The following is a 23,894-nucleotide window of genomic DNA, read 5'->3' as shown; positions in this document are numbered from 1 at the left end:
GCGCTGGTCTTAGACCAGAAGGTCGCCGTGTGAGCGGACTGATGGGCACGAAGGACCACTGGTCTGACCCAGCAGTGGCAATTCTTATGTTCTTATGTAAGTTATTCTACTTTATTGCATACCCTATCCATGGTGCGGATATTGCTTGCTTGTTGGGTAATTTTTCCCTAATTCAGTTATAAAGCAAGGCAGGGGGGTATATTGTGTACTTAAAGCCTTCTGGTGCCTTATGATGCTGAAGGTAGCATCATTGTATACTCTGCTGGGTATTATTGCTCTTATACCATAGAAGGCATCTAAATACGAAAAAATAACCCTTTCCCATTCATTTACTCTGCTTTTTGGATTCTGGCAAACTTCTTCCAGTACCTGGCCTTCTCAAGTGGAATTTACCAATGTTTTCCCTCTTTCCCAGGCCCTTTAGGGGGGAATTCATCTAAGGGCACTAACCGATTTAGCATTCGATAACAATTAGCATAGGCTAAATGCTAAGACACCCATAATTAGGGTTTCCAGATTTTACTTTCGTAAAATCTAGACCCCCCCTAGCCCCGCACCCAGGCCCGCCCAGATCCACCCATCCCTGCCCCGTTACACCCCAGTCCCATTTGAAAGAGCAATCAGCATTGAATTTAAAGTGCCTATTGGCGCCTAGACAAAAGGTTCCAGAATCACGCCTCCAGAGGCATCTACCAGCGCCCAATGGCACTGCGGGTGTGGCTAATGTCAGAAGTGGTGTTAGGCGCCTATGTAGGCGCAATTCATGGCAAAGAGAAGTGTCGAAAACATAGGCCTTGAAAACCCAGGCCTACAATTCCGGTGTCTATCTTTCCCGGAGGCGCGATTCTTTTTGCGGTGCCGTCGTCCGATTGACACGTGATTGGCGGCCGCTCTATAGGTGGCTGCAGATATCGGCGCCATATAGAGAATCCGGGCCTAAATCAGTTAGCACCGCTTGATGAACCCCCCCTTAAGTTCCTTTATACAGCCAAACCTCGGTTTGTGAGTGTTTTGCAAGACAGAGATAATTCTAAATCTAATAGATGCTGCCATTGTCATAGTGATATAGGGACTCTGGATCATCTGTTATATTTTTGTCTGTTGATACTTAGTTTCTGGAAGTCAATATGGGGACAAATTCATCTCATTCTTGAAGCTTCTATTCCTCTATCATATGAAGCTGTAATTTGTGGTACGTTACTACATTGTAAGCCTGCTTTAGATAAGTAAAGAAGTCGCCTTTTCCTGATATTGACGGGTATAGCTGTTCAATTAATCACACACAATTGGAAAAACCATGACAGGATTAATTACACTTTTTGGTGGGTAAATGTGTGTACCACATATAAATATGGAAGAATGACGGCGGAACGTTTGGGGATTAGTAAGCTCTTTAATGATATATGGAGTCCATTGACTAATTTTGTTACATGATAGTAAGAGACATGTTTCTTTTTTTCATTTTTTCCTTACACATCCAGGGACAGGAGGGGGGAGGGGAATTTATATTTGAAAGATAAATTATTTAATTATAATATTGTATTTACATCAAATGTATTATTTTAGAATGAAGATGAGGATGGGAGAAAATAATTGTTTTAATGTATAATTATATAATTTTTTGAATGAGAGTGCACAAGAAAGGGACTTAGGGGTGATGGTGGACATGACAATGAAGCCGACAGCACAGTGCGCAGCTGCTGCTAAGAGAGCGAATAGAATGCTAGGTATAATCAAGAAAGGTATTACAACCAGAACGAAAGAAGTTATCCTGCCGCTGTATCGGGCAATGGTGCGTCCACATCTTGAGTACTGCGTCCAGTATTGGTCACCGTACCTTAAAAAGGATATGGCATTGCTCGAGAGAGTTCAGAGGAGAGCAACACGACTGATTAAGGGGATGGAAAACCTTTCATATGCTGAGAGATTGGAAAAACTGGGACTCTTTTCCCTAGAAAAGAGAAGATTAAGAGGATATATGATAGAGACTTACAAGATCATGAAGGGCATAGAGAGAGTAGAGAGGGACAGATTCTTCAAACTTTCAGAAAATAAAAAAACAAGAGGGCATTCGGAAAAGTTGAAAGGAGGCAAATTCAAAACTAATGCTAGGAAGTTCTTCTTTACACAACGTGTGGTGGACACCTGGAATACAATTCCAGAGGAAGTTATAGGGCAGAGTACAGTACTGGGGTTTAAGAAAGGTTTGGACAAATTCCTGCTGGAAAAGGGGATAGAGGGGTATAGATAGAAATTTACTGCACAGGTCCTGGACCTGTTGGGCCGCCGCGTGAGCGGACTGCTGGGCGCGATGGACCTCGGGTCTGACCCAGCGGAGGCATTTCTTATGTTCTTATGTGTGTGTTCTACAGTATTTCTGATTTATCATTGTATTACACTATAAAAGCTTGAAAATCAATAAAGATTTATTTTTTAAAAAAGTGTTTTGCTAGACGAGAAAAACACTCCAGCAAATTTTAACTCGCAAAACAAGCGCTGTCTCGATAAATGAGCGCGCATCACATCTAAGCACGCACATCGATATGCCACGCTCAGCGACATTGTGTGTGTCTATACGTAACGCGCGCATACGTGGCCGTTTAGTGGGATGGTGCTCATAGCAAGTATAGCACCCCGCACTTCAAACGAGCACAGTTTATGGGAGAAAAAAATAGGTTTCTATCGGCACCTCGCACATCCCATGAGCACATCCTAAAAGTGTATCTCACCCCGTGCATCTTACACGCATCATACACGCAGGAGCAGCACCACCGGGGAGCCACCCAGGCTGCAGCTCTTCTCCTCTTCCTCCTCCTCTGGCGGCTTGGCGGCTTTCTCCTATTTATTTTATACATTACAATATTATTAAAATTTTTAGGTTATGGAACAAATCATCTGGGTTTCCCTTATTTCCTATGGGGAAATTCGCTTTGGATTACAAGCATGCTTCTGGAATAAATTATGCTCAGAAACCAAGGTACCATTGTATTTGACTATGACTCTAATACAGTGGATCCTTGGTTTACGAGCATAATTCGTTCCAGAAGCATGCTCGTAAACCAAATTGCTCGTATATCAAAGCAAGTTTCCCCATAGGAAGTAAGGAAAATTGCTTTGATTGGTTCCACCTCCTCCCCCCCCTCCACGAGGCTACCGGCGCTGCTCCATTCTCCCCCCCCCCCCTTGAGGAATCCGACGCTGTTCCAAACCTCTCCCCGCGATCCAGCTTCCCCCCCTCCCAAGCAGTCAATGAACCCTTTACCCGACTTGGCACCAGTGCCGGTGCCCGAAGATCCTCCCTCTTCTGGCGCGGCTGGGCGGTGCGTCGGAGATCCTCCTTCTTCTGGGCTGGGCTGGGCTGGACTGGCTTTGAGCATTTGCGCATGCTCAAAGCCTTCTGGTCTCACTCTCTCCGAGATTGAGAGCGAGACCAGAAGGCTTTGAGCATGCGCAAATGCTCAAAGCCAGTCCAGCCCAGCCCAGTCCAGAAGAAGAAGGAGGATCTCCAACGCACCGCCCAGCTGCGCCAGAAGAAGGAGGATCTTCGGGCACTGGCACTGGTGCCAAGTCGGGTAAAGGGTGTCATTGACTGCTCGGGGGGGGGGGGGGAAGTAGGATCGTGGTGGAGGGGGGGCAGTGCGAGCGGGGGGGGGGATGCCGGGTCGCCGGGAGGCAAGCTCAGTTTACGAGGCACCAAGTTTGCAAATATTTTGCTCGTCTTGCAAAACACTCGCAAACCGGTGCACTCGTAAACCGAGGTACCACTGTATAAGTTTGAGCCTTTCCTACTGATCACACATAGCTCTTCTTCTCCCAGTAGAAAAGTTAAATTGTGTCAGGCCACTGTTAATAAAAGCTTCAGAAGATGCTCAAGATAGAAGTGTTTTCATTTACTTCAGTCTCTGATTTATTTGACCTAACTACCAATGTCATTTTTTTTAACCTTTTTGCATGCTAATATTATTTCTTAAAGATGACAGTGCCTGGAAAAGTTTGTCTTTCTTGTGAGACTGCAAAATTAAGGCAAAAATCTCCTTTTTCTAAGACCCTGCTCACAGGACGCACATTTGTTTTTCCAGTGGTAAAAAGTCCATCTGGATGGGAAGTAGGAATTTACATCACTGGGGCACTGACTCTCCTTGGAGTAGCTGGACTAAACCTGTGGAAACTCTGGAAATCTGGGAATTACCCCACGCCATCTCCTTTTCCAAACTATGATTATAGATATCTTGAACAGAAATATGGAGCCACTTACTTTGAAGTCAGACAAAAGGTAAGGAAATTCTGTTCTCATGAAAGTTGCTTTGCTTCGAAATTACCCTAGGAGGGGGTGCCGAAAAGTTCTCAGCCCAGCCACCCAACTTCCTAAATTCTGATCGGTTATTTTGCCACTGTAGCTGAAGAGAGTATTATCTTATTTCGTTAAGTGCCAGTTTGCAGAGATGGCATTCTATGTTTTCACGTTGTTTCAGATCATTGATTGAACCATAGCCACCTCATTCTCTTCTCGGCTGGGCTGAGAACTTTTCAGCACCCCCTTTGTAGTGTGAAAGCTTTCGGTTTCTGGTAACCAGAACTGAGATTGTGATGTCATAATGCCTCATTCCACCAATAAGAGGCAACCTCATCAGTGATGTCACAATGGCTTGATAGTCCTATACTTGGCTGTTTTGTTACATATCAGAGGGTGCTGAAAAATTCTCAGCCACACCAACCAACTTCCTAAATTCTGTTATCTGATTTCATTAGATGCCAATTTGTAGAAACAAAATTCTATGTTTTGACATTGTTTCAGATCATTGCTTGAACCATATCCACCTCATTCTCTTCTTGGCAGGGCTGAGAACTTTTCGGCACCCTCTCATCGTGACTGTAATGTTAGAGTTGTATCTCCTAGCAATATATCTAAAAGGATTTGTCGTCCCTTTTCCCTCACAGCAAAAAGCAATACATTCCTCTCATGTTGTTAACCTTAGCGATTTAATTTAATTTATTTATTAGGATTTAATAATCGCATTTATGAAGAAATTCACCCAAGGCAGTGTACAGCCAGTACAGCTTGACATTTCAAAAATGTACAACGTAAACAGCATAACCATAGCAAAATGCTTAAATAGAAGCATAAACAGAATCAACCAAAGAGGTAAACTTGGAAATGGCAAATTGAAATCTAGTAATGGGACTAACATGAAACAGTAGCAGAAATATTTACATCGCTCAACCAATCATAACAGAAATATGATAAATGTCAGTACGAGGGGCCACTGAAAAGTTCTCAGCCCAACCAAGATGAGAATGATGTGGAGCCGTGAAACTTACAAGTTATTCCACACTTTTCTTGACACTGTTTCAATGAGGCAAATGCATCTAGTAAATGGGCACAGGTATAGGGAAAACAAGCCATTGTGACATCACCGATGACGTTGGCTCTTAGGCATTGGTGGAATGAGGCATTATGACATCACAATACAAGGGGCCACTGAAAAGTTCTCAGCCCAACTAAGAAGAGACTGATGTGGAGCCATGAATCTTACAAGTTATTCCACACTTTTCTTGACCCTTTTCGTTTCAATGAGGCAAATGCCTCTAGTCAATGGGCACAAGTATAATAATAATAATAATAATTTTATTTTTATATACCGCCATACCAAAAAGGTTCAAAGCGGTTCACAACAAGAAAAGTTAATACATACAGTGTAAATAAAATAGCATGAAGATAAAAACAGGCAGATAAAATTGCAATACATCAATGAAAACATGGATACTTAAACATGTGCACTTCCCTAAACATTCCCCAAACTCTTTTGTACTGGCATATAGGTGGCTCCTGCAGCCATAAGGGCTATTGGGGTGGTAGAGAAGTGGGTCTAGAGGATTCTGGAGGTGGTTTGGGGGGCTTACCTTGACCTATCCTTAGCTGTGTGAAGTTCACAGTAGTGCCCTGTAAGGTACCCCACTATTTAGGTGCCATGTTTGGGTGTTCAGTCCATCACTTTGCAGAACCCTCTCACGTCCAACAGGGCTTGTTCTCGGTATTTTTGACTTGGACGAAAAGTTGGACGAATATGTGGTATAAAGATGGACGATTTAGCGACTTGGACGATCAGTTAGACGATTTTCAAAACAAAAAAAATTTTGGACGTATTTTTTGAAAATGTGTCCTAGGTTGTTTTTTTTACTTTGGATGACTTGCGACTTAGACAAAAACAGACTTAGACATTCCTTTCGATTATGCCCCTCTTAGTGTCTAATAGGGGTGTCCTTAAAAAATACCCCTCCCACTTAGACAAACCTGCCTTAATACATAACTCATTAAGGCAGGAAGACATATCTTTGGTCAAAAACTCCAACAATAAGTGGAAAAAATACTTTTCTTATTTCAACTATTATATAAATATATCAAATCATCACACTTATCTTTGGAAAAGTAGTCTTCGTAGTGCTTTGCAAGCAGGAAAAAGCCTGTCACACTGTCACCACAATTTCCAACAGGGTCCCCGTTTCGCAAAAAGCTTCATCAGGGAATTGAGCGTAAATTATCCAGCTTCACCGCCTATTGTAACAGTGTGACAGGCGGTAGAGATTGAACAGCCACTCTGCACTTTGCTTATGCTCCACTTGCAGGTTTTTCCTGCTTCCAAATCCCAGCACTACGAAGACTACTTTTCAAAGATAAGTGTGATGATTTGATATATTTATATAATAGTTGAAATAAGAAAAATATTTTTTCCACTTATTGTTGGAGCTCTCTAACTAAATTTCTTGACATATCAGCTTTAAATAATTTTAATTACATTACATTACATTAGGGATTTCTATTCCGCCTGTGCCTTGCGGTTCTAGGCGGATTACAAAATAGAAGATATCTGGGCATTTCCAGTAGAATTACAATACAGGAGAAGAGTAAGTTACAGGAATAGTAAAGAATTATGATACTTCAATACCACAGAAGATATTACATAGCAACTGAATTAAGTTACATCAGGTGAAGAATAAAAGAATTACAATACATTCTAGATCACAGAAGGTATTACATGAACTGAATCGAGTTTCTTCAGGTGGAGAGTAGCATCATATAACTGTAAGCGAGGTGTATTTATAATGTTGATGAGTGTATGATGTTGGTTTCTTAATGTTAATGAAATGGACTGTAGAGTGTTTAGATTATGTTGGACAAAGATTCTATATGAGGGTGTTCCCAGGAGTTGATGGAGAACTCATTAGATGGTGGTTAGAGTGATGGGAGATATTTTTTGAACAGTAGTGTTTTTATTTCTTTTCGGAACTCTTTTATGTCTATTGTTTTGGTCAGTATTTTTGAGATGTCAGAGTCAATTTTAGCTGCCTGTGTCCATTCACTAGTCATTTCTTGTCTGGATTATGACAATGCCTTATACCATGGTATTACAAATAATCCAGAATACAGCAGTAAAAGTCATTTACAAGGCCAAAAAATACAACCACGTAACTCATCTTCTGATAAAAGCCCATTGGCTTCCCATCCATCACCGTCTTATTTATAAAACTCTATTATTGACTTTTAAAACAAGAAACACTGGACAGCCAGAATTCATTAATAAATTTTTAGATACCGCACACTACATCGTGTTTTCTTCGTTCATCGGAGCAAAATTGATTAGCAATTCCAACTCTGAATCATATCAACACTAGAAGAAACGCTATCTTTTCAGTAGTTACCCCAATACTCTGGAATCCGGCACCAAATGCTTTAAGAGAGATAACTAATCTCTTCTTAAGACATTCCTTTTTAAATATGCCTTTCAAGTATAAATGTCCTTTTAAGGATTTTAAAAATTTCTTTATATTTTATGAGTCATCTTGTATTGGACTTATTTGTTTTTAACCCCTTCCTTATGTTTATACCTTTATATCTTACTTTTCTTTAACCATTGTAGTTCTACCCTTTTTTTCCACTCGTACCCGTTTGTCTAGTCTAGTAAGTTATTGTTTTGTCGAGAATGTTTTTTTTGTTAAAGTTATGTTAATTTGTATTATTTGTTTTTACCCTATTTTAAAATGTATAACCACCTTGAAATAAATTGATAAGATGGCATATAAATTTTTAATAAACTTGAAACTTTAGATTTTAAAAAGGCCCTCTGTCCTGTACCACCTTCCCTGGACAGTACCTACCCCCCCCCCCCCCAGCATCTTACCCAAACCATGAGGTCAGAATGGAGTAAGAGTGATCCACAGCCATTCCTACCCCACTCATGCCTTAATTCAAAAAGGCACTAGCAAGTGCAAGACAGGTGATTGCAAACTTGCCGCAGGCTGCAATACACTTCTCCCTCCGTATTCACTGTGATAGGGGATTAACAGACCCACGAATATAGAAAAATCACGAATAACTTTTTCATATGTTGTTCGCTGTTTTCTGTTAAAAACCATCGTGAATATGGTGAAACCGCAAATAACATGGTGGGAGACCTGGCCTGTTCCCGGAGGAGAGGCCAAACACGGGGAAGAAAGTGCAGGGTATCAGCGATTTTCTCAGTAAACACTTGGAATCAGCGATTTCTCTATGCAAGCTGACGTAATTTTTCGGAGGGGAGGAGCCAACAAGCTACAAACCACGAATAATCAAAGCCGCGACTGCTAAAAACACAAATGCTTCAACACCCAACTTCATTTTTTCAATCAAGTTCCTTATATTCAACTTGATGTATTTGATGGGTTCTATGTATTACTTCTTTCCCTGCCATGCCGCTATTTTCTGCATTATATTGTAAATGCTTTCTGGCTTCATCTGTTTTTAAGTCCATTATTCTAATTTGTATTTTATCTTTATCCCATGTATTAGCTCACCTTGTTGTGAACCACCTAGAACTTTTTCGGGATGGTGGTATATAAGAATAAAATTATCATTATTATTTATTATTCATTGGGCGTTGGAGCATTTTCCGCACAGCAGCCGCTACTGCACCTTTATAAAAGGGGGGTTGGGGGTTCATTTGTTCTCTAAAGGATAACTATGATGATTTTTCTTCCTAGTATAGTTACCTTTTCTCGATAACTGATAGATTGGTGATACATAATATTGTGTATGCCTCAGAAGAGGTTGACAAATGTTCCTTTCTTAACTGTGCTTTTATCTCAATCTTTAGCAGAAATAACACTACTGAGAATGCTTCAGTAACAATTTATGTTTTATTATTTTATCTATAATCTGTTTGACAATTTATTGCACTTGAGAAGTTTTGTAAAGAGCACTCAGTAACAGAGATTGTGCTTCTCTTTGGAAGCCTTCATTATTCTTTGAGTTGATTAACAGTATACGGTCGGTTTCTGTTGTTGATTATACTAGCAGACAGATTTGTGATTAATGTGAGAGCTTCTGTTTCATGAAATGAATCTGCAATTTGCTTTCTCAAGAAAGAATATATAGTAGCTAGAGCAGTGACTCTCTACCCTGTCCCCAAGAAACAGTAACCAGCTGGGATTTTCCGGATGTGCACAAGACAAATCTTTATACAGTCATTTCTTGGAGACACAGAGTCAGTTAGGATTTCAGGACTGCCAGAACGAAATGCAAGAGTCATTTGCATAAACTGGAGACCCTTTGTATGCAAATTTTTCTGATGTATTTTCATTGTGGTGATTTGTTCAATCTGGCCTTTTCTGGTTTTCAAGGTTCAAAGAAGAGCGACTAAAATGATAAAGGGGATGGAACTCCTCTCGTATGAGGAAAGACTAAAAAGGTTAGGGCTCTTCAGCTTGGAAAAGAGACAACTGAGGGGAGATATGATTGAAGTCTACAAAATCCTAAGTGGAGTAGAATTGGGTACAAGTGGATCAATTTTTCACTCTGTTAAAAATTACAAAGTTATAGGGAAAACCAAAAGGAGGAAATATTTTTTCATTCAGAGAATAGTTAAGCCAGGCCAGGACTCCCACCGTGTTATTTGTGGTAAGAGCGGATAGCGTAGCTGGCTTTAAGAAAGGTTAGGACAAGTTCCTGGAAGAAAAGTCCATAGTCTGTTATTAAGACATGGGGGAAGCCACTGCTTGCCCTGGATCGGTAGCATGGAATGTTGCTACTCTTTGGGTTTTGGCCAGGTACTAATGACTTGGATTGGCCACCGTGAGAACGGGCTACTGGGCTTGATGGACCATTGGTCTGACCCAATAAGGCTATTTTTATGTTCTTATTATTTAGTGTATTTGAAGGTCTGACTTGAAGAAATCTACAGTTAATGCTCTATTACCTGAATTATCCTATTGTATGAGAGAATTGCTTTTCTTTATCTTAATTCAGTTCTTTCCCTTGATAATTTTAACGTTGCACATCAACTTGATTTGCACTGTATAAACAAATACAAGCAAACTTTAAACGATAAACGATCTTTCAAATGCCTCCAGAAGAGGGTTGAGAAATACTGCAATAGAGGGACTGCATACGAATCCAACATCATCAATTTTATAGGATAGACAGGGGTAGGGAACGCCTGTCCTCGAGAGCCGTATTCCAGTCGGGTTTTTAGGATTTCCTCAATTAATATGCATTGAAAGCAGTGCATGCAAATAGATCTCATGCATATTCATTGGGGAAATCCTGAAAACCCGACTGGAATACGGCTCTCGAGGACCGGAGTTCCCTACCCCTGGGATAGAGAATGACAAGGGGACAAATTTGTTCCCATCCCTGCGGGATCTCTCTATCCCCGTCCCATTTCTGTGAGTTCTGTCATTGTCCCTGCCGATTCTGTCTTCATCTGCACATGCCTTAAACACTTTAAATCACAATTGTCAATAATAGCAGATCTCTCGTTTGACCTCTGAATCGCATCAGATACATTAATCAAAGCGCTTAGAATTCTCTTCAGAGGCAGTTACAAATAAACCTTAGAAGTATATCAGCTAACGCACCTAGGATCCTCAGACTGTCACATGAGTAGTATAACTCAGCGCAGCTGCAATCCTCATCGATCCTGGTGATGATTTATAATCTATACTTTTTTTTTCATATACAGTACATTTTATAAATGTGTTTTTATCAGTGTCTTAGCTTGTAATGTTCACCTGTAATAGATTTGGGAGGCCCTAAGATATATCTCTTTAAAGCCGAGACTCAGGCTGGAATCCCTCCTTAGCTCTAACTAATTAATTAAATAAATCCGAGTGCACACAGCAAAAGTCAAAGGAGGGGGGAGCCTTTATGAAAAATAAAAGCCCCTTTACCTTATTGCCCAAAGAATCCCCAAGGGTACGCATTTTTGAAAGCACCCTACGCATCAGGCTTCTTTGTCAGAAATGTTCGTACTATGAGTCATTTGAAATCCATTTCAAGCCATAGAATCTTTGGCAGGGGCTTTGTGCACAAGTGCATCTCGGCAGTACTGAATCACGGTAATTAAATACCTCTTCAATGTCATCTTTGTTTTGTAGCATGGCTGCTTCTGTCCCCATTGGCTCTGGCTGGGAGGATAAATAGACTAATGCCACTGCTGTAATAAATTCCCACTCTGGCTGTCGGAAAGTTAGGTTCCTCTTCTCACACTACTTAAACTTTCTCCTTGGGGTGATGTAAAAGCTTATCTTTAGCCGGAGAAACTGGAATAAAGCAATATATAATCGTGGTAATGAATTTTCTTGCTTTTTATATTGTCAGACTCTACCCTCAGATGTTTCTCTGCTCCCAATAGCTAGTAGTTATTGCTCGTCATCTCCAGTGGGGTGCAATGAAGTTCACAGATGAGGATTTAGTAAATGCCTAGGAGAGAAGGGGAAATGGCACATAAATGGGGGGGGGGGGGGGGAGGAGGGGAGGAAGAAAGAAGAAAGGGTGAGGTTGAACTCCAGAAGTAAAATCTCTGGAAGTGAAAATGTGGCAGGAGGAAGAGGAAAGAAAGCAGCAGAAGGAGACCAAAGGTAGTGGGAGACGACAATTGACAGCTCTAGCAGTGAATCAAAGTACACTACTCCCTCCGTATTCGCAGTTTCAGCAATCGCCATTTCGATTATTCACGGTTTTTAGCCTGCTGGCTCCTCCCTCCAAATTACATCAGCTTGCATAGAGAAATCGCTGATTCCCAGCACTTTTTTCGCCGTGTTAGGCCTCTCCTTCGGGAACAGACCAGATCTCCCACCATGTTATTCACGGTTTCCCCATATTCACGATGATTTTTAACAGAAAACAGCGAACAACATATGAAAAAGTTATTTGCGGTATTCTGAATTTGTGGGTCTGTTAATCCCCTATCACAACGAATACGGAGGGAGAAGTGTAGAGAGTGACACGGAGACAAAGATTCATCCCTGCCCCCCTCACCATCCCTACATTTTCATCCCTGTCCCCTCACCGTCTTTGCAGCCTTTAATTTTTTCACCACATCGTCCTGTTCAAAGAAGAAAGATGATTTTATGCAATGTTACAGACCTAAACAAATTTGGTGTAGGATTGAGCTGGGGAGGGCATTGATGGGAACTCCACTAACTTGGAACATGAAGATGTTACTGGCCAGTAGATATCCTGCAAGCAGGACGGTTGGATAGGTCGGAGTGAGCTTGGACGGCAACTTCAGAATTTGGAACCTAGGACAATACCAGGTGGACTTTAGTCTATGGCCCAGAAATATCAAAGAAGAGACAAGTTAATTTAATCATGGGCACACTAGATGGACCGTTCAGGCCTTTATCTGCCGTCATTTACTATGTTACTATGTTACCTGGCAGAGACCCAAAGAGTAGCAACATTCCAGAGCTGAGATTGTGATGTCATAATGCCTCATTCCACCAATGCCCAAGAGCCAACCTCAGCAGTGATGTCACAATGACTTGATTAGATGGCAACTTCAGCAGTTAGAACCTAACATAGTAACATAGTAGATGACGGCAGATAAAGACCCGAATGGTCCATCCAATCTGCCCAACCTGATTCAATTTAAATTTTTTTTTTTCTTCTTCTTTTCTTCTTAGCTATTTCTGGGCAAGAATCCAAAGCTTTACCCGGTACTATGCTTGGGTTCCAACTGCCGAAATCTCTGCTCATATACACCCTCCCAGCCATTGAAGCCCTCCCCTGCCCATCCTCCACCAAACGGCCATACACAGACACAGACCGTGCAAGTCTGCCCAGTAACTGGCCTTAGTTCAATATTTAATATTATTTTCTGATTCTAAATCTTCTGTGTTCATCCCACGCTTCTTTGAACTCAGTCACAGTTTTACTCTCCACCACCTCTCTCGGGAGCGCATTCCAGGCATCCACCACCCTCTCCATAAAGTAGAATTTCCTAACATTGCCCCTGAATCTACCACCCCTCAACCTCAAATTATGTCCTCTGGTTTTACCATTTTCCTTTCTCAGGATAAGATTTTGTTCTACGTTAATACCCTTTAAGTATTTGAACGTCCGAATCATATCTCCCCTGTCTCTCCTTTCCGCTAGGGTATACATATTCAGGGCTTCCAGTCTCTCCTCATACGTCTTCTGGCGCAAGCCTCCTATCATTTTCGTCGCCCTCCTCTGGACTGCCTCAAGTCTTCTTACGCCTTTCGCCAGATACGGTCTCCAAAACTGAACACAATACTCCAAGTGGGGCCTCACCAATGACCTGTACAGGGGCATCAACACCTTCTTCCTTCTACTGACTACGCCTCTCTTTATACAGCCCAGAATCCTTCTGGCAGCAGCCACTGCCTTGTCACACTGTTTTTTCGCCTTTAGATCTTCGGACACTATCACCCATCCTTAGTTTCTTCCTTAATTATAGTCAGTATTTGCCTGGAACTCCTGGTAGCTGAGGATCCTGGAAGACATTTCACTATTTTGGTCTCCTCGCCTTGTGTTCCAAGGTTAATGCCTCTGATGATGGAATCCCCCAACAGTAATAGTTTTCTGTTTTTGGCTTTTTTATTTGTACTTAGGGTGCGCTTGTTCTCTTGAGTTACCTTCATTGGTTCCAGTCCCACCTCCCTTCTGTTTTCCTGAGTATCGTAGTGCACTAGTGGAGCGAAGGAATTCTGTAGAGGTAATATTAGTGAAGGTGGATGTTTCTGTGTTACATGTCGCAATCTTCCTGAGCCTACTGTGACCCATTTATTCTTGGGCTGTTTTATTCTTTGAGGTAGAGGTGGTAAGTTGATATGATTTTGTGGAGTGACGGAAGCTGCTTTAATTGTATTCAATTCCTGTTTAAGTTTGCAGAGCTCCTCCTTAATACTGGCAAGTTGAAGACAGATGGGGCAAGCCTTAAGCCTCCAAATAGTATGTCTTGGAATTAAAGCACCACAGTGATTGCATAGAATAAAGGTCATCTTGATTGGTTGTGAAGTGACTTGATTTGAGTAGTCCTGATTATATGGGTCTCTATATATGAATAGTGGTCCCTGGGGTTGGTGAGACTATAAGTAAGACTACTAGTAAGGCAGAAATATAGGCTCTATACCAGCTAAACAAAACTGCAGGTTCTATCAGTGCTACCCTAAAACACAGGATTTATAACAGATTTTCCCTACTTTAGTCACCCTGAGCCACAGGCACTAGAAATATCGGCTCTATACCACCTAAAACACAGTATTTTAAACAAAACTGCAGGTTCTATCAGTGCTACCCTATAACAGATTTTCCCTACTTTAGTCACCCTGAGCCACAGGCACCAGAAATATCGGCTCTATACCACCTAAAACACAGTATTTTAAACAAAAATGCAGGTTCTATCAGTGCTACCCTATAACAGATTTTCCCTACTTTAGTCACCCTGAGCCACAGGCACCAGAAATATCGGCTCTATACCACCTAAAACACAGTATTTTAAACAAAAATGCAGGAAGAGGAAATAAGATTTAACAGAGGAAAGAGAAGGATTTTTTTGTGCTTTTTTATATTTTTTTTAGTAAGAAACAGGGAGGAGAAGAGAAATTAAGCAGATATAATGCTGAAAACGTGGGAGGGGTCAGCAAAGTGATCGACTGGACACCAAGACATGGCACCTGAATAGTGGGGTACCTTACAGGGCACTGCTGTGAACGTCACAAAAAGGGTGCCCCATAAACCTCTCACTACAGTTCCCTTATAGGTCATGGTGAGCCCCCCAAAATGTACTATACCCACCTGTCTACAACCCCAATAGCCCTTATGGCTGCAGGAGCCACTTATATGGCAGTACAAAAGGGTTTTGGGGGAGTGCACATGTTTCACCATGAATGCAGTAATTACAGTGGCTTATGGGCATGGGTCCTCCTTTCCATGGGTCCCTAACTCACCCCCAAGACGACTTAAGCCGCCTCTGTGCAGCTCTACTAGGCTTTCTTATGACAGGCTACCAGGTGCTGATGTTCTGGAGGCAGATATTTAAAGTTGTGATTACAATTTTGATGGGGGGGGGGGAGGTCGGTGATCACTGGGGTAGTGTGTTGAGGTCTGTACTATGTGTTTGGAGTGCTTATCTGGTCACTTTATATAGTTTTTTGTGACTTAGACTATGTTTTAAATGGCCTAAGTCATAACGTCCAAGTTCCGTCTAGGCTGTGTTGTAAAAGTTTCAATTATATATTCAGTATGACTAAGTCTAGCACGGCCCATGTCCCGCCCAAATCCCGCCCTCGACACACCTCCTGAAATGCCCCGTTTAGCTCAGGTCGTTCAGCGGCACTGGGAAGGCCTAGGTCGTTTGTAAACACATCCAAAACCCATTTCGATTATTGTCACTTGGACGTCTTTCATTTATGATCGGCCAAGTGCTGACTTAGGCCGGTTTTTGGACGTTTTTCTCTTTCGATTATGAGCTCATTAGTGCTTTTCTCAGGGTGAAACGAAACCAAACAGCATAAAAAGACAGCGTCCATTTCCAAGCAACAAAACAAAGGCAGCAGATAAAAAAGAAAAATTCAATCAAGTACAGCCCTCGGAATATCAAATGCAAATAGCTTAAGGTCTCTTTTACAAAGCCACGGTAGTGATGCTGTCATGGTAAATGCACCAAAGCTCATTGGAAGTGAAGAGTTTTGGAGCGTTTACTGCATCAGCCTCACCACTACAGCTCTGCAAAAGAGAGGTGGTGTCGGAATTGCACTAGCACGGGCCGGTGTGCTGGGAGCATTTGCTTTGGGAGAAAGTATTGAGATCCGACTAGGCGTGATGGTGCAGAAGAGATTACTTTTGGATTGTTTAGCCTTTCCACGTATCTTTCACCCTAGGACTAGCAGGGACCCCTGAGGAAGACTCGTTTGTCGAAACACGGACCGTGTTGGGTCCAGTGTGCCCAGCGAACTAGGTCCTTAAAGTGTTTATGTGGATTGCTACATATTTATGCATTTTTAATAAAGTCCATTTCAGGAACATCGTCTCTCCACAGTGTTTCTTTGGTTTCTCTTGGACTTTTTTTCAATTTTTTTGTTTACTTTCGTTCCATCATTTTCAGAAACCTTGAAACCTATATACAGGCAATCCTTAATATTAACCTAAAGGACATGGCTTATTGCCTTTTCATTGAGAAACCAACAGATGAAAGAATATCAATATCCACTATAACTGTTCAAGTTTAGCTTTAAGTTTTAGAAATACTCATGTTTCCAAAATACTAAACAAACTGGATTATTACAGACTAATTCTACATAGACATTCATTGCTATCAGAATACACTTCTCCCTCCGAATCCTCAGGTTTAGTACCCACAAATTCAGTTATTAGCGATTTTTTTGCTCTAGACCTCCCCCTAGTTTTTAAAGGCTGAAGCACTTCATCCCGGACTTCCCCAGATCTTACTTGGTGGTCTGGTGGTGATGCGGGGCAGGAGTGATCTTCCTACGCTCCTGCCCCATGCAAAGCCATCATGAAAAATGGCTGCCATGAGTTCCTGTGGTCTCACGAGACTACAAGGGAACTCACGGCAGCCATTTTTGCACAGCTCTGCATAGGGCAGCCCAGCATCACTGGTAGACCACCAGGTAAAGTTTGGGGAGGTCCAGGACGCAGGAGGGAGGCGGGGTGGGTCAAAGTCAGCCCTAAAAGTTATCCACGATTTTCCATATTCGCGCGCCGACTCTGTCCCTAATCCACGCGGATTTGGAGGGAGAAGTGTAACTGACCTCTTTCACACAAATAGACCCTCACCAAGCACAGGATAAGTATCTACATAAATCAGAGCTTTGACATTTCACACTACAATTTGTCCAAACAATAAGTGGGCGTGTTGTGGGCATGTTTTGGGAGGATCTAGGGAGGGTCAAAAAGTCAGATGTCCAACATCAATGGGAAGAAATGTCTTTGTCTAAAAAGAAGGATGCTTTTATATAGACCTGGTTCAGTCATGTAAAGATGCTTTGATTAAGCAGCTGACCACTGGAGTGATTAAGACATGACCTCCCCTTAATCCTCCAGGAGTTGCTGTCCCCCCTAACTCTCCCCAAAAGTGAAACTGGAAAGGAAAACCGTTGTCAGCTGTCAGGTATTATAGCCGTTCTGAACAAAGCAGTAAGGGCTAGATTCACTAAGCCCAGCAATCAAGTCCTGACCACTTAGCAACCCCTTTGCGTCCCGATTTTCCTCTGACCTGATTCACTAACCTCTGTCCCGATCATCCTCCAAGCCGCACATGCAAATGAGGGGGAATGGCATGCTGTCTGATCCCAAAACAAGTGACTCATGTCTTTCCGACTGCATCTCCTGCTCTCTGCCCCGACTCTCCTGCTCTCTCCCCCCGACTTTCCAGCTCTGTCTGCCCCGACTCTCCAGCACTCTGCTCCGATCGCCTTCCCCGCAGAGCAAGCCCGTGGTTTTAACCTGCGGGTTAAAAACACAGGCTTGCGAAAAAGTAAAAAAAAAAAAAAAAAAAAGTTCTCCCAGGCACGGAGGACCAGCGAATTCGCAGATGGTCTGCATATGTGTCGGGATCGTTGGAGAGTGATCCGGGCGGTTGGTTGGGGGCCTGACCAGGAAGTGTTCATTCTTCAATGATGCTCATTGATGCTGTGTATCGGATTCCCGAAGATTTAAAATTACAGTGACCGGGAAGAGGTGGGGGGGGGAGAGAGAGAGTTGGGAACTGGAGAGAGCAGTCATGTTGCTGGATGGAACACTTGGGCCCCCCCCCCAACAAAAAAGCATCCCGCTACCTATGTGGTGCCTTGTTTTCCCTGTTTATAATATAAACATTTCAGTTTGTAAAATGGTCGTTCAGGATGGACATTTCCAGTATGAAGATGTCCTTCTCATGTATTTTTGAACAGGAAATCTGGACATCCTTCCTGTTCAAAAATTGGTGCGATATGGACTACGTGTGGAGGTACATTTTTGAAAGAGTGTCCACGTCAGAATTGGGCCGTCCAAAAGAAAAATAAAGTTTGAAATTCAAGATTACAGAATTAGGGGATTAATGCTTTCAGTGTATTCAAGGGGAAGAGCAAAATTAATGTGAAGCAATGTAAGTTATGACTTAAAGTGACATTTCTCAACAGATTATAGTACTCTGTGTGTGCTTTGCGAATAATGTGTAGCCAGAAGCAGCTATGACTTTCCTTTAAGAATCTGTGGTTAGCGATTTACTGTTTTCACTAGATTTGTAGACTGCTTATCAATCAATCTGAAAAGACCAACAAAGCCTTCAGGGCTCTTCAGTTGGTTGAAAGAAACCCACATAAAATATCACACTAGAAGTATGTGGTTTTTGTTTAGTTTTTTACAGTTATCTTGCAAGTTTTAGACTCTGAAATCTTTTTTTCTTACTTGTACAGAGATATCTATCTGCCAATGCCAGAAAGATTGAAAGGATTTCACCTAACCAGAAAACATCAAGTCTCAAGTTGGATGACACCTATGAAAACATTCATGAACTTGGGACATTAGAGCTGATGAATAAAGACCTTGAGATGACTCCATTTGGGCCACTGAAAAGATCTATTTCCACAGACTCACTCAACTCCGTCTCCTCTATAGGAAATAATTTTGGCCAGGATATCACAGTGGGGCAGATTGAAGTGAACATGGATTACAATGTCTACTCAAATACTCTACATGTGACCTTGGCCCAGGGGAAGGACCTGATGGAAAAAGAGGACATTAACTTTGAATCGTGTTTTGTCCGTATTAGCTTACTTCCCGATGAACAAATTGTTGGCATCTCAAGGGTAAGTTTACAGGTTGTATTTTAACAATGTGATGTCTTTGCTAGATGTCCCGATTTACCCGGACTGTCCAGGCGTCCTGATGGCTTTTCAAAACCTGGCACTTTGTCCGGGTTTTGAAAAGCTTCGAGCTTGGGGCCACGTCTGGAGGGTGTCTGCGCATTCCCTGATGCAATGCAGTAATAGCACACGCATGCGTGCATGCGTGTGACATCACCACTCCACACCTGTGCATGCTCAGAGGCCCTCCAAAAGCAGCTCCAAGCTCAAGGAGAAGAGGTTCGGGGGTGGAGCATGGGCAGAACAGGACGGGGCTGGGTGGGCCTGGGGGCGGGGCCATATGTCCGGATTATACAATCATTAAATCTGGTAACTCTGGTCTTTGCAGTGTGCTATGTGGAGAAATGGTGATGCAATATGTTGACTCCTGTTGTAGATACAATAAAAAAATTGAAAATTGACCAATTAGTATTAGGTGCCTAGGTCTTGCCACCCCTCCCAAGTTAACTTTAGGCCTCTACTACTCCCCCAGAGATAATCAAACCCAAATAATCCGCATCTACCTTTCCAAAGTGATCTTGTAAAAACACGTTCTTGGACATCCCACTTGTTCTAGGGCAGGTATTATTAAAATTAGGGTTACCAGACGTCTGGGAAAACCCAGACATGCCCTCTTTTTAGAGGACTATCTGGGTGCCCAGAGGGATTTCCAAAACCCGGCAGTTTGTCCAGGTTTTGAAAATCCTTGAGCTCGTGGCTGTGTCTGGAGGCCCTCTGCTCATGTGCAGAAGTCGATGTGATGATATCATATGCATGCGCGCGTGAATGACATCATTGTGTTGATGTACGAGCATGTGTCGGAGGCCCTCAGGGAATGAGTCAGGAGGTTTGGGGGCAGAACAGGGCAGGGCCAGGTGTCCTCTTTTTTTTTTTTTAAAGAGGAAACCTGGCAAGCCTAATTAAGAAAAATTATACAAGTAATTTCTCCTTTCTTTTTCTTACCCTCATCTACTTAGGCAACTGGTGGCTCATTTGTTTGTGGAGGCTGAAGGGGGACATAGGGGCGGGGCTTAACACACATTCTCTCTCTTCCAACACTTCTCCCTACCAATGTTCCCTCTATGCCAGTGGCCTCAAACTCAAACCCTGTGCAGGGCCACATTTTGGATTTGTAGGGACTTGGAAGGCCTCAGAAAAAAATAGTTAATGTCTTATTAAAGAAATGACACTTTTGCATGAGGTAAAACTCTTTATAGTTTATAAATCTTTCCTTTTGGCTAAGTCTTAATAATAATATTGTCATTTATAGTTAAAGAGACACGTGATCAAGAAACTGTTTTATTTTGCTTTTGCAATTATTACATTACATTACATTATGGATTTCTATTCCGCCATTACCTTGCAGTTCAAGGCGGATTACAAAAGAATTATCCAAGATGTATTACAACAAGAACTTACAAAAAAAAAAAAAAAATTGGTCATTTTCAAAAAGAGTAAGAAATGGGTAAGGTTATTTGTTTGGGGTAGTTGGCTTTAGTGAGAGGTGGAGTTTGAGACTTGCGGTATTATTTCTTTTTTCAGAGTTTTCTTGAAGAGTATAGTCTTTATTTATTTTCTAAAAGTCTTGTAGTCGAGGGATGCCGTCAGTAGATTGGCCATTTGGTTGTCTAGTTTGGCTGCTTGAGTGGCCAGGAGGCCATCATATAGTTTTTTCCATATGGCCTCCTTAATTGGGGGTATGAGAATGGGGTGTGAGTTTTCCTATGTCTGGTTGTGGTGTTGTGGATGAGGCGGTTATTCAGGTAGTTTGGACTGTCTCCGTATAAAGTCTTAAATAGTAGGCAGTAGAATTTAAATTGTATTCTTGCTGGGATCGGAAGCCAGTGCGATTGGAGATATGCTTCTGTAATGTAAGCATATTGAGGGCCTCAAAATATTACCTAGCGGGCCAGGCCGCGATTTTGAGACCACTGGTCTAAGCTGTGCTGCTGTTCGGCCAATCAACTTTCTTCACACCGCAATGCAGCAGTTTGAACATGGGAGGGAGAGCTCCCTCTTTTTTCATAGCCATATATGAGACACTCTCTCTTGCTTTTTCCTCTCACTGATACCCCATTACTCTTGCTATCTCCACTTCCTGTCCCCCCTTATTTTCCCTACTTTTGATATTCTCCTTAACATACCCAGAAGAGGGTTACCAAATTGTCTGACGTAGAAACCTGGACACACGGCTCTGCCCCATTCTGCCCCCACATTCTGCCACCTCCTTCTGTCTCCAGCCCACCCTGTTACACCGCCGCCCTCACCCCTGGCATGCGACAACATCCGTGCATGTTCAGAGCCCTCCAGACGCAGCCAGGGGTCGGAGCTTTTCAAAACCTGCGCAAACTCCTGGGTTTTGGAAAGTCCATCTGGACACCCAGACTAGGGTTAACAGACGTCTGGATTGACCCGGACAAGTCCCCAGTTTCCAAGTTTTATTAAAATTTGATATTCCACTTATCAAATTTTCTAAGCAGTATACAGGTAAGTAATATGAGGGGATACGGACAATATGAGAAACTGAAAAGGGAAAAGGGGGAGAACGATATGTCAAAATAGGATAGAGAGACAAGCAAGGGGAGCACAACTGGATGGGGCCCTTCTGTCCGGGCGTTCAGACTGCTTTTCAAAACCCGGCACTTTGTCCGAGTTTTGAAAAGCTGTTGAGATCGGGGCCGGTCTGGAGTGCATTTGCGCATGCGCGGATGCGACAAAGTGACCATCACATGCACGTGATGTCATCACGTCACATCTGCGCATGCACAGATGCACTCTAGACTCAGCCCAAAGAGACGAGGTTTGCATGGGGCTGGGGTTGGGGGGGGGGCAGAATGGGGCGGAGCCAGGGGGCGGAACAGGGCAGGGCCACGCATCCTCTTTTTCCAGATACAAAATCCGGTAACCCTAACCCAGACATGTCCGGGTTTCCCCCAGATGTCTGGTAACCCTAACCCAGAATTCCTTGATGTCTCTTATTTGCATTCCACACATTCTCTTGTTCCTCCTCCCTTTGGTTTCCTTATGCTCCCACTCTTCACTGTCTCCCAATACTCACTCTTTCCTTGCACTGCCCCTTCTAGACACGCTCACACTCGCTCTAACCGCCATCACCCATTCTTGTGCTCTTATTCTTTCCCTGCCCTTGATCTCCTCCTCCTGCAATTCTTACTTTCTCCTCTCTATTCTCTCACCTTCTATCCTTCACACTCATGCTCCCTCTTCTCTCTGACCCTTTCTTCTCCCCTTTCACTCACACTCTCTGGATCCCCCCCTTCCCCTTCACACACCATCTCTTTTTAACATCCACCTTGGATCTTCCCCTGCTCTGACTCGCACAATTTTGCTCTCTCCTCTCTCTCTCTGCACATCTCCATCACTGCGGGAGCCAGAGAAAGTGTCTCCCCCTCTCTAACTGCTGAATGGTGCTGTCCAACAGAATGAGTCAAGAGTTTTAAGTTCAAGTTTATTTAAACTTTATTATACTGCCTAATCATCGATAAAAAGGTAATTATATAAGAAGACAGAAAATACTTCTTTAAAAGTTTCAATCTACTGTGGCTAAGAAATAAGTTTGTAAATCTTTTTTTATTCCATTTGTTGAATTTATTTATTTATTTAAAAATTTTCTAACCTGCCTAGACCTAAGCGGTTTCTAAAACCGCAAACAATCATCATATAACCAGCATACAAATGCTCCATATGTGTAAGAGAAATTGAAACATTGGTATTTCTAGATCTTCTACGAGTGCGGAACATAAGTTTCATGTAGTACTCCACCACAGTGGCATAGTGAGGGTGAGAGGTGCCCCTCCCCTGCTCTTGTCTCCGTCCCCTACTCTTTCCCCACTCCTTCCTGCCAAGTGCGCCCCTTCCCCCGTTCTAGTTGAAGTTGTCACTCGCGACAGTCAACCATGCGTTACTCACCACCCGATCCTATGTGTGGTGCCTGGAAGTGACGTCGGCGGGAGAGCCGACAGGGTCGCGAAGAGCACGTTGTTGACTGCCGCGAGCAACAACTTCAGCTAAAGGTACGGGAGAAGGGAAGGGGGCGTGCGCATGGAGGAATGGGAGGAGGCGGGATGGTGGCGAGGAAGAGGCAGCGAAACAGGTGGACCGATTGTGAACAGCGGCTGTGTCTTTTCTGAGCCTCTTCCAGCTTTATGAGCTAAGTGATATGAAATGTTTACGCTCTAGGACATGACAGAGCATTTCCACGCCAGTTGTGGCATTTATTCATATGCTCTGTGCACGGTTTCAACCTTGAAACCAACCAAACATATACTGAAAAGAAAAATTTCTAAATATTGGTGCGAATGATTTTTTTAAACATTTTTTTTATATTTTATTTACATCAAAGAATACAACTTTGATAAAGAAAGAAAATAGCAATATTCTGATAAGGAAATAATAAACATAATATTCTGCAATAATCTACTATGACTGTAGAATGGAGAGAAGAATCAAACTCTTCCAGGGTAGTTACATTTAAGGAAAACGTATAATTGAAATCACAAGTACAGAGCTCAGTTGAATCAATTTAAATGGTCTGGTTAGTGATATCAGTGGGCATCTCTGGGACTACTGAAGCCGCTTTGCCTTCCAGAAAAAATTGTAATTGATCTGGATTGTAGAAAACATATCTATTTGATTGGTATGTAATACAACATTTACAAGGAAAGGTAGCACCTTAACTTTAATACAGATTGACGGTAAATCACACATTTTTTCCACCGCAATTGCGTCCGCTTTGAAACGTCAGGGAAAAC

At 42.5% G+C, this 23,894-nt stretch overlaps 1 protein-coding gene across 2 annotated transcripts in view; it reads left to right on the top strand.

Annotated features, from left to right (window-relative positions):
* Positions 1-23,894, top strand: part of SYT12 (synaptotagmin 12) — a 107,352-nt gene that overhangs the window by 19,009 nt on the left and 64,449 nt on the right. For both annotated transcript variants that reach the window (XM_033928621.1, XM_033928623.1), the window contains 2 exons: positions 4,080-4,273; positions 18,697-19,089. In XM_033928621.1, the coding sequence (XP_033784512.1) occupies positions 4,080-4,273; positions 18,697-19,089 (587 nt within the window). The remainder of the gene's footprint in view (positions 1-4,079; positions 4,274-18,696; positions 19,090-23,894) is intronic.

Source organism: Geotrypetes seraphini, chromosome 19, assembly GCF_902459505.1.
Source record: "Geotrypetes seraphini chromosome 19, aGeoSer1.1, whole genome shotgun sequence".
Lineage (NCBI taxonomy): Eukaryota > Metazoa > Chordata > Amphibia > Gymnophiona > Dermophiidae > Geotrypetes > Geotrypetes seraphini.
This window is presented reverse-complemented; position numbering and strand designations above follow the sequence as displayed.